Below are 12,408 nucleotides of genomic sequence, written 5' to 3' on the forward strand. Positions count from 1 at the left end.
CACGTTTTCTCGTGCTATGCGAAAATGCACGTGCAGAACTTGGGTATAAAGCAGACGTTTTTACATGTTCCCATGTCACTGAACCAAACACATTAAAGTAATGCCACGTTTAACCCAGGAGCAGAGAGAGAGAGAGCCATAGGTATGGCAAATATGGGGGCCACGCAAGCCCATATTGCAAGAACGTTCGGCTGCACTCCCCTGACCATTTCAAGATTGTTCCAGCGGTACAATACATCAGGGCGAACTCAGGACAGGCCACGAAGTGGGCGACCACGTGTCACCAGCGAACGAGAAGACCGCTACATCCGCACCCTTCACCTGCGAAACTGCTTTTTGACGGAAACGTCAACGACGGCAAAGACGTTGGGTCGACGCATCAGCATGTGGGCAGTGTTGAGAAGATTGAGAGCAGCGGGAATCGGGGCTCGGCGTCCCTTCCGCGGCATGGCCTTGACCATTCGACATCGACAGAAGCGGTTGCGTTGGGCGAGAAAGGTTTTCGGTGGCAAGTGCGAAATTGGCAACGAGCACTTTTTAGTGATGAAAGTCGATTTTGTTTGTTCAGCAACGATGGCAGAGAGAGAGTATTTAGGCGTCGAGGTGAACGATTGGCCCCGAACGATTGTGTTCGTGAGGTTCATCCTTACGCCGGAGATGGCGTAATGGTATTACGCGGCACTTGCGGTGATGAGAAAACGGATTTGGTGATAATCCAGGGAAATCTAAACGCAAATGAATACAGGCGTCAAATTTTGGAACCAGTCGCACTACCGTTCCTGAACAATCAGCCACGAGGAACGTTGTTTCAGCATGACAACGCAAGAGCCCACACTGCAAGAGCCACTCAAGATTTCCTTAATCAGCACAATGTTCATGTTATGCCTTGGCCAGCTTGTTCCCCGGACATGAACCCGATTGAACATTTATTGGACGAGTTGGCCAGACGACTACGACTTCGCCAACACCCTCCACAAAACGTCCAGGAGCTTAAAGAGGCCCTGACAGAGGAATGGCGCCGTATCCCAGGTAACGTCATCCTACGTTTGACAACGTCCATGAGACGACGTGTACAGGCTTGTATTGAAGCCGCAGGAGGTCACACGCGATTTTAACATTGAAATCATCACTTAAGTCTGGTTAACTTGAAAATGGCGTTGTTGTTTTTTCAGACATTGACCAAAATGGTAAATAATGACCCAGACGTGTTTAGCGCTTGATTATTTCCAAACGTTTTATGTCATTCTCTTGCAATGTGCAGATATTGAAATGTGTTTGACACATTGATACAATAAAAAATCTCACTCACTCACTCTACCATATTCTATTTTTTATTGAAATTTAAACATGACCTATACTTTCTTTTGCAAGGTAGTTTACATACTTTTGTAACGTTCCGAACCAATTGCAAAGAAGGTGATAACATCCATTCACCATTTATAGCATATGGGATGTCCATCGTGATGTCTTCAAGGAAAAAAGTCCTCAAAGCATTTCAAAGTCTAGATCATCTGAAGTCATCACGGATTAAGTGATTCTTTGGGGAGGTGTTGCGAAGATGCATGACTGGACAGAACATTTTTTGGGGTCACTGTATCAATTTGCCAGTTATCGAAAACGGGTTTTGTCAACAAGGATGATGAATATGTCTACTTACTTGTTGTAGCTGAAGGGGTACCCAGGGGATGACAAATATATCCAGGAGTATTTGCGGGCGGTGAGCAATGAACTACCGCAGTTAGAAACATGCGGTCTCTCTGTATAAACAAAAAATGGAAGTGATGATAGTGGGGAAGTGCTTTCAGAGTTAAAAACCATTGAGTAGGTTATAGATGACGAAGCAAATAAACGTGTAGTTCATTTAGATTTAAATGCAGAAATAGCTAGGAATGATAATGCAAAATACATTTTTATGCTCCACAGATTCCAAATCTTTTACAAAAAAGAATTACTTACTCTATGGCGGGAAACAGGGTAAAAACACAGAAAAAGCTTTTCCTACAATGGGTCTCTATGGTCGTGAGGAAATTATGTTTCTTTGGCTGAACATTATATTTTTCTGGTCATCAGGAATATATATTTTCTAAATGAAGACAAGAACCAGACTTTGACTTCAATGACTTTTGTAAAAGTGAGTGAGTGAGTTACAATTTAACGTCATCTCGGCAATATTTCAGCCATATAGTGACGAGAAATGTTAGACATACACAATAAATACAAGTAGGTAAATAACCAGTCATCGACGGAACGTAAAATGGCTAGAGTATCACAGATATGGATATAAACTAGCATGGAAAACTAAAACATTTTAATTAAAGCAGATAATACAATATAAAACACGGGCTATAGATCGCCAGCATCTGAAGGTAGATCACCATACTAGGAACCATGGGGGACTTACATTACTTTTGCTACCTGCATGGACCCTAGTTGGATTTACATCCCTTCAGCCGCTGGCGATAGTAGAGAGATTTAGCCGAAATGTAAAATAACCAAAATACTACGATTAAATAGTATGGTTGAGCGAAATTGACTTGAAAGTTTTGGGACTTACGTATCCTTTCGTAAAAGTTAAAAACAGTTGCTGAGATTATTACCAGATGAGTACCGCAAACGAAAGCCTCCTCTTGTGACAGAACTGTCTGAGTGAAACATGATGGTCATATGGTTACTGGAGCTGACGATTGGAGTAGACCTACTGTCACAAATCTTTGCCAGTTGGCGAGCATAGATCGACGAACCTTAAACATAAATGTATTAAATGTGCATCTTTCATTAATTACATATAATGAATAAAGTTTTATTTGTACATTTTTACGATGTCTTCAGTATACAATCACACAACATTCTCCACAATATGAAGTCACCGAAGTGAAGTATTCGTAACCGAGGTTCAGTACAACAGTAACGGTAAATGAATACTGACGATATACGGGAACAAGATATTGTGTTCTACGCATCCGTACATTCGACACATCAGTGTTTGACTGTAGTTATGATCACTGTTAGAAATACAACACGTTGCCACACACTACACCATCATCGGAAATTATAGTTGATAATATTTTCCTAATATGAACCTTTCCCTCTTACCTGATTTAGATATTCGCAACAGAAGGTAGATTTCATTTTTCAGTGTTCAGATCTAGATATTTACATATCTTTTTTCGTATTAAATGTTCATGCAGGAATTCCTTCTGAGAATTCAGGTACATTTGATATTTCTAAGCGCAGGTCACTTGACTGGAAAATAAGGTAGGGTTGTAACCATAGGGCAGGGTTGTGGCAATAAGGCTGTGTTGTGACAATCAGGCTAGCTGATAATAAGAATGGGTGACAATAAAGCTGGATGTCAATACGGCAGGGTTCTGACAAATAAGGCTATGTGACAATGAGGCTGGGCTGTGACAAAAAAAATTGGATGTGACAGTAAGACTAAGTGACAGTAAGGTTGGGTGACAATTCAATTCAATTTAATTCAATATTGTATTCCGATAAACCAACATTTGTGGTACAGGAGTGAGTGAGTGATTTAATATGCATCGTCACATTGGCAATATTTCAGCCATATCATGACGAGAAAATGAATAATTATATTATAGATAAATAAAATAAGAAATTAAAAGTCTGTTGACGAAGAACAGTAAAACTACTAGGGTATCACAGATATCCGTTTAAAACTAGCAATTAAATCTAAAACATTTTAACTAGAAATGACAAAACATTGTAAAAACAGGCTATAGATTACCAACAACTGAAGGTAGATCAACATACTAGGAACCATGGGGACTTAAAGTATATTTGCCTCCTGCATGGACCCTAGCTGGATTTACATCATCCCTTCAGCTGTTACCAATTTAGACACATCTAGCCATACATTAAAAAGTCACTTATTCTACGATTAAAATGAGTGGATAGATTTAAATAGACTTTGAATGTTTTGGGACTTACGTATACTCTCAGGAGGACAATAATTTTTTTAGTACTTTAACACTCCTTGAGAATACAGCCACTAACAATCTGAGTTACTGTTTTAAACTTCCAATCATAAAATATTTACACATTAACAAATAATGTAACAAATCTATTTCTTTTTGAAATGCTATAACTAAAGGAGAACTGATATTATTAAAAAAGATCCTTCATAGTTCGTGATTTTAAATAGTTATCCCTTATGATAGAATATTCAACACAGTCAAGAAAGACATGCTTGACCGTGATTCTTTCATCACAAAGGATGCAAAACGGAAGATCTTCGCCTTTCAATAACTGGTCCTGTTGGTGGAACAGGTAGAATATAAATACAATTATAACATAAATAATGAATCGTTAAGTTCATTAGGTAACAGTGAATATATTAGTGTGTTCATCATTTTATAGTGTTATTGATAATTCTTAAAAATCGTGAAATATTCTAAACAACTGCATAATCATCTAAGGTAAGGAATAGTTTAAATTTTGCGAAATTCGGCCATTTACTGTAATAAATCGTAATACATGGTGATCTTATGTTATCGATACGAACATTTCAATAAGTAATGGAACTTGTCTTCTCCCGCCAAAAATTGCAAACATTACACGTTCTATTATTCTTGGTATATCCACTTGGTCAGCCTCTACTGGTAAATGATGAATCGATGTTCGAAATGACATAATGGGCCGAGCGACGTTGGCAAGTAGTAGGAAGTAGTTTTCAAACGAAGGCAGATCTTTAAATAGTTAATAGTTACCCTTTGAGGTTTTATCAATATCTTCCCTCCATTTCTGTATAACATGACCTTTCAGCGTTGATTCTATCGCAAAGACAAGCCACTGTTTACAGACACAACTAGGGTTATCAAATACATAAGTTAAGCCTTACCTGTTTTAAATACCTTATACGTGAGATATCCATCCATTATTTTTACAGAGATTGGGGGTGCTGTCGAATTTGAAGAGTTCAAGAACACGCAAGGATAACTTAGACGGGAAAGTTGCGGTTTGTAAGTCATACCATAATGTGATTATTCTTTAGTTATTGCAATGTTCACAGGGAAACGACCCAGTTCACCCAAAAAACCATAAAGTTAGGAGTTGATGATCATAAACCAACAGCAAACTTAAGAAATTGAAATTGAAATGTTTCAGTATTTACAGTATTTTCATAACCCCATATTTTGCTCCCATATGACGCAAGAGGTAGTGTGAAAATATCGAACAGACTGATTACAGTGTAAAGTGCCAGATGAAGGTTTTATTGATTTTTTTTCAGTAGTGTGAACATGGTCTTCTTAGAGCAAGACAATAAATAATTTATTGCGAAATTAGGTCTCCCATTGCGCTGAAAGTTGATGCCAAGATACACATAATTATCTAAAATTTCAGTTGGTTAAACTGAAAAGACAGTTTAGATTTATTACCGACATCCCCTGCAAGTATAATAATCTTACTTTTTTCTATGTTAACACACAAAATTCTGAAGTTATTTCTGGGTTTCGCCAAGACGTATCGCATCATCTGCATATAACAAAATAATGAATTTGATACACATGTACACAAAGACATCATACACACAATTGACGTCAACTCCATTACAGCCTTTGTCCTCAAGATAAACATCTAAATTATTGAAACATCGAAAATGCTAATGGAGAAAGATTTTCCCCTTGTCGAACACCAGAATATCTAAAAACGGAACTGGCAAGTTGGTTGAGTGTCACCATACCCCTCATTTATGCTTACAATATTGCACCCTGAATTAATTTTGTCTGGTCGATTGTAAATATGCACTATCTGGGACACTATGGAGTGCAATGCTGTATTAGTCAACAAATAAACAAATTTGATTCAGTTAAATACAGCTTTACATAAGTGAAATATTGTGTGATGTTGAAGAAAGCATACAAGCCCTCATACACTCATCAACCAACACAGGCCCACAAGCACACACCTACAAAAACAAAGTAACGTGATAATCTTCCGATGTAAATGAAACCCATATTCAGAAAGACACATTGCAATGACGTTCGTATTTAAGTAGTAATCATGAAAATATTAATCTTCCTTTATTTTTCTCCTGTTACAATGCAAATATATCATGTCCAAGAGCTTTAGCTACAATTGCTTCCATCAAGAGGAACACATCATTCATCCCAAGCTTTACCTACCATCTTTAAACAGTAGATAATCATTCACGCACGATGGCCCCTTTTCCAAATCAAGAAACAGAACTTTCACCGTGATGTTGCTTCCTATCGGTGCATTTATAGTCCATTGACAGTCCAATCCACTGCAAGAAAGGGAAAGACATATAAACAGAGAACATTAGCCTCATCCATATTGGTTACACATTGTCAAAGCATATTTAAATTGATGGCATTATTATCAAGGCGAAGTGTATCTACATGTGTATACATCTTTTGATCCGGGAACTGTATCCAAGTGAACTGGTCGTGAATCATGCACACATTTTCATCATATTATTATAACTCTTTACTTACTTTACGTAGTTGTTTGGATAGCCAGGGGAGACAATCACCATTGGACTGTAACCTGCGTGAAGTGCGACGTTGCACGATGTAGCTGACAATAGAGAGCAGGAGCAATTGTACAAGATTTGTTCGTTTTGTTGTTGTTTTACCATGGATACAGCGTTTGTGTGTGTGTGTGTGTGTGTGTGTGTGTGCGTGTGTGTGCGCGTGTGCGCGTGTTGTGTGTGTGTGGTTGTTTGTTGAGGATGGAGGTGTTTCGGGGGTGTATGGGTTGTGCATGTGTCTGAAGGTGCACACAAGCTCTCCGACTAATATATACTAAACAAGTTAGGTTTGGGCAAATAAGTTTACATGGAAATACTAACATGATTTTGTAGTCTATATTTTCATTCCTCAGCAAGCCTAGTACATGTACATTGATAAAAATGTCACGTTAAATATTACCTCACACACTCATTCACATTGATAAAAGTCTCATATCATAACTCATACAGTTCATCCTACTCATATAAGTACAGTTCAATATAGTTCATGAATAGGTATCCTATTCATAATATGCCCTGTTATGATTCAGTTTTACAAAGAATATGATATTAGAAACTAAACTGGAATTATATTTTAAGTTAATGGTAACTGTTTTCCTGTTTCTTAAAAGTACACAAACTTATTCCTAATTAAGAATGGGTCTCTTAGCAGTGCGGACAACTAAGTACATGGTTCATGTATGCATACAATACATTTATCCATTCTTCTAATCTGCTATGCAAAAAACAAAACGTTTTGAGCTGACCGGCTGGGGCATTAATGTCAACAGTCTTGAGATCAGTTAAAATGGGGGCTAACAGAAAACAGAAAACATACGTTTCTTGAATTATTGGCTTATGTGCCCACACTTTACCATTTTGTCCATAATGTTACCGAAAGTGCATAATGAATAAATCTGACTAATCTTCTTAACAGTTTTACGAATTCTTTTATCAACAAATGAGCTACAGAAATAATACATACACAATACATACTCTCCCCAAAAAGAAACGCATCATGAAAATAGCAATTTCATGTAGCAATGAATTAAAACGTGATTCATTTTACAAAAGGTTTTCCTCTGTTTATCAGTCCTATGGTGTTTATGTTTTGAAACATCACAACAAAACGCACCATCCGTAAAATACCCGTATTTAACAGCATGATTTTCAATTTCGGCGTGTAGTGTCACAGAATACAAAATTCACATGCAGTGCACGTGAAAGTTGGGGATCAGATAGTCTCAATGTTGGGTAAAAAAGGTTGATCGCTGTCTGTCGATTATTCACTGTATTTGGAATATTGTTGATGGACGCAAAATGCCACGTCTAAGTGAAGCCAACAGTCATATCGCCATTGGTTTGCTTGAAGCTGGCCAGTCTCAACGTGCAGTTGCCCGACGCATGAATGTTCACCAAAGCACCATTTCACGGCTCTGGGAGAGATATCGCCGGTAGAATGCGGTAGCAGATGTCCCTCGTAGTGGGCGACCTGCGTCATCGAACTGCTACGGCGACCAGTACCGCTCGACAAATACCCGGATTGATGAGCCTTTCTGCACAGACCGTCAGGAACAGGTTGAGAGAGGCTGGTTTACGTGCCAGAAGACCTTATTTTGGCCCTGTGCTTCGACAACAACATCGTCGACATCGAGTTCAATGGTGCACCAACGCTCAGGCCTGGAACCTACCGAATTGGCGCAGAATCTGGTTCAGTGATGAATCACGATTTCTATTGGAACGACGTGATGGAAGAATGCGGGTTTACAGACGTCGACGTGAACGCTTCGCCGACGCTTGCGTTCCCCAGGTGGACAGATTCGGCCGGGGAAGTGTTAAGATGTGGGGAGAGATCACCTGCCGTAGGAAAAGTGATTTGGTGATGATCCAGGGCAACCTGACAGCTCAACGGTACTGTGACGAAATCCTACGCCCACACCTCCTTCCAATCATTGATCGCCAGAGGGAGTTGTTTTAACAGGACAATGCCAGGACCCACACAGCACGTCACACTAGAGACTTCCTCCAGAACCACAACATCAACGTGCTCCCCTGGCCCTCAAGATCACCGGACTTAAACCCGATCGAACATCCTTGGGATGCCCTGGACAGACGGGTGCGACGGCGTAACCCTCAGCCCCAGACACTTCAGCAACTCGCACAGGCACTACAGGCAGAGTGGGCTACGATTGGGCAACACGAGATTCTGAGACTTATTCGTTTGATGCCGTGCAGTTCTGGATGCCCACGGTGGTCACACGAGGTATTGACTTCGGCGCCACCACACGTCTCCATGTGAAACTGACTTTCCTCGAGTTGGTGCCAAAGACGGATAAGTCTGCATTCCCAGTGAGCAATTTCGCTATATTTCATTGACTCATGAAGCCTACAAGATGTTTCAAAATAAACATAAAAATAGTTGGAATTCTTATATCCGTTTCTTTTTTTGGAGAGTATATGTCTAAAGTGAGAGCTAATGTTGTCATAATAGGCAACCATAGTTGGTATACGAAACGAATTAAATTCTGTATTTCTTGATCAAACGACAGACCTGTTATTGCTTAACTGAATGCACAAACTGATGCAGTATTAACATGACAGTATGTATTCGCATTTAGATAACGATAACATTGAGAGTTTGGAGCTGCCATCATGCCTCATCATGTCTTCGCAAAGTCATGTTCTTTGACACATTTGTATCACCTAGCGCAAGTAAAATGTATAAAATAACATTTAATGAGTGACTGTGATCTTCTTTATTGTTATGTGCCTAGTTTGGCCACTTAAACAACAGCTTTACAGTTGACAACGCTGTTTATACTTTTAAAATTACTATCTTCTCACGTTTTCTTTGGTAGTTTGCTCAACACAAACGTAGGGTCCTTGGAGACATATTTCCCCACGATTGATATTCCCTTGGTCTAAACATGCTACACTGACAGAAGCTTCGTTGTATGCCATAATTGGGTTATTACCTCAAATCTCCGGGAGAATTAGTTATACATCGACACGTATACTATAGTATTTTATTGTATGCAATTAATATTTTTCTTTCATTATTCACTTTGTATTGATACAAAGATTTGCTGTATGTGGCGAATTAGCTTGATGCTCTTTGTTGAATATTATATTGTCATGTACGTAGATGAGGTAAATAAAGAATAAGTACATTAAATCAATGTGCATCAGACATATATTTTAGAAGCAGATCAGAACATTGATAAATTCCTTTCCGGAAAGCTGTAGTTTTAGCTTATATCTAATTGCTTCATGCATACACACCCGGTATAGCTTTGTATAGCATTTTGAATCCCTTGTAAACTCGTGAGGAATCAGTTCGTAGATAAACACTCAAGACGTTCCCACCACTGTTAAATAAAGGCCTTTCGCTGCCACAGAAAGTTCCGAGCCGAGAGGTACCTATAATAGAACATTATATTATTACCAATGTCAGAAATGTTGATTCTCCGAACTTTGAATACCATAATTCAAAACTGACGGAGTCCATGACGGCTGGAAATTTGACGACAGCATGTTTTTTTTATATTAAGGCATCTGTTCGACACTCAGAGGCAACAGAAATTGGGACAAGAAATGTTTTCATTGGTAATTTAGTGAATAGAGTGAATGAGTGAGTTATTATTTAACGTCACATCGGCAATATTGCAGCCACATCGTGACGAGAACATATTTGATTTGAAGTGGAATATATGTATATTATAAAAACCCGTCGACGAAGGACAGTAAAACAACTAGAATATCACAGTTAGAATTAAAACTATTTAGAGAATAGAATCTCGGATATGAACCTGAGAACGAGTGTGTTAAAATGGTCGAAAAAACGCAAAGAACCTGTTTTTGCTCGAAAAATATAAACGAGAAAATTGACCAGCATTCGTAACCTTTTAAGGCTAGATTACCAGACGCTAATAAGTTTCACTCACTGCAGTCTTCAGAGATGCAGAAATAAAAAAAAAGATACCTTTATTGTTTGTTCTGGAACAAATTGGACATGCCATGCCTCGGGAAAATGACAGATTGAGTAGTATTTGAACCAAGCAACTCTGACACAGGTTCAGTCCAGCAACCCTTACATCCCGTACCATACCTGGCAACAGGCGTATAAACGTGCAAACTGACGCCAGAACGTCGACATTGACATCTGTGTTGGAGCAGACAACACTTAGGGGTTGGGAGCGAGTGCAGGAAGTGTTTTTTTTACACCGATGAGTCATATTTACTTTTTCATCGAGATTACAACAGGACCCTTGACGTTACATTAGGCCTGTTGTTGAAAGGATTTGTTTGGAGGTCGGGACGTTTTGATCTGAGATGGGATAACAGATGCAGCAAGGACATAGGTGATTGAGGGGAACTGGAATGCTGTGAAGTACTGAGACGAGATTTTGCAAATGACCCCTTTGCCGGTTTTAGAACAGAACGGACCTGGCGTGGTGTTTCAACACTACAGCGACAGACCACACGTTTCTGGAGTTGTACAGCTGTATCATAATATTTGTGTGTCACTATACATTTTGCGTTTGAGCTTAAATTATTGAACGGACAACATTGCAGACACACTAACTAATATATCCGCTTGATTGACAATGTTGCTGTACGAATACAGACATAGTATCTCTAAAGTCGTGAAGTCATCATCTCATTGTCTTTGACATAATGAACAAGCATGTACACGTGTCTACAAACCGTTTTGACCGTTGTACACAGTGACATAATCCATGGCACATCTACCACTAGAGGAGCTGTTCTGAAGTACCGAGTCCATGGTGACCAATTGAATGATTTGGTTTTGATGTTCTGTTGTAATTGTCCAGGTACAAGTCTGACTCCTGCAAACAGACACATATATTTTCAGGTGCTATACAAATGATCCAAATAAGGTTGCCGAATGGTTCGAAAGATTCACACATTCAAACGCATGACTGTGTACGGATGCGTACGCATGACTAGGCATGAAGAAAAATATTGTTGAAAGCTTAATCATCAATCCAACACACACACTCACTTGATTTATGCAAAATGAAACACTGGACAACAAATATAAGAAACACTAGTGCTTCTTATAACCTATATAGTAATTAGGTTACTCACAGGAAGTAGGTGTTTGGATATCCAGGCGAGGTAAATGTCTTGGCGACAGAAGTTGCAACGAGAGGTACACTGCAGTTTTCAGTACCTGGTTGTGATAAAGGTTAAGTTTTTACCTCCTTAAGATTCACGAAGATCATCCAGGGCATGTTTGTACTTGTTACTGATTTTGAAAGATTCAGGGATGTCATGTAAGAATCCTGTATGTTGATATTTGTCACGCCAGCGCTATTGAATCTATGATCACCGTCTTTTTGAAGTGGTTCAAATATGTTTTGATGTCTGATCCCTGATTTTGACCACTGAAACCACTGATGAGACCCATTTTCATACTACTGACCGTATCTGCTATTACCTATTTGTTCATGTCCATATAAGTATCTTGTTAAGAGAAAAATGGAGAAAATCATCCAGGTTTCTAATTTAGAGGTTTAACGGCGCAGATATTAGACTGACGCTGCACTGTCAGGGTCATGACTTTACTCACCATTAATTTCATAGTACCTAATTAGAAAACCACTTCTGGTTACACTGCTATCAGTCTTGAACACTACATGTAAATGTTGGTCTTCTTGGCTGAGAATATTCCATCTTGTTTCTCCACAGATTATGTGCGAATTGGCTTCACTTTGATCACCTGGGTGGACAAAATGTCAGGAATAATGTTGTTGTTCCTGAACTTTGGAATAGTGGAAGAATAGTGATTATTGCAACAATAGAAATGTAAAATGTGTTTCCGTATTAGTAATCCTGTTTGGAAAATACTTCAGCTTTCAGTGCTTTTCCTCCCTTGATGCACTACAGTG

General features: G+C 39.0%; 1 protein-coding gene across 1 annotated transcript in view; it reads right to left on the reverse strand.

Annotated features, from left to right (window-relative positions):
• The window catches only part of LOC124276077 (cubilin-like), a 165,742-nt gene that overhangs the window by 78,315 nt on the left and 75,019 nt on the right, over positions 1–12,408 (reverse strand). The window contains exon 13 of the mRNA XM_046711733.1: positions 1,658–1,757. Coding sequence (XP_046567689.1) covers positions 1,658–1,757 — 100 coding nt within the window. The remainder of the gene's footprint in view (positions 1–1,657; positions 1,758–12,408) is intronic.

This window comes from Haliotis rubra, unplaced genomic scaffold (assembly GCF_003918875.1).
Source record: "Haliotis rubra isolate DU_JTF1 unplaced genomic scaffold, ASM391887v1 Scf205, whole genome shotgun sequence".
Classification (NCBI taxonomy): domain Eukaryota; kingdom Metazoa; phylum Mollusca; class Gastropoda; order Lepetellida; family Haliotidae; genus Haliotis; species Haliotis rubra.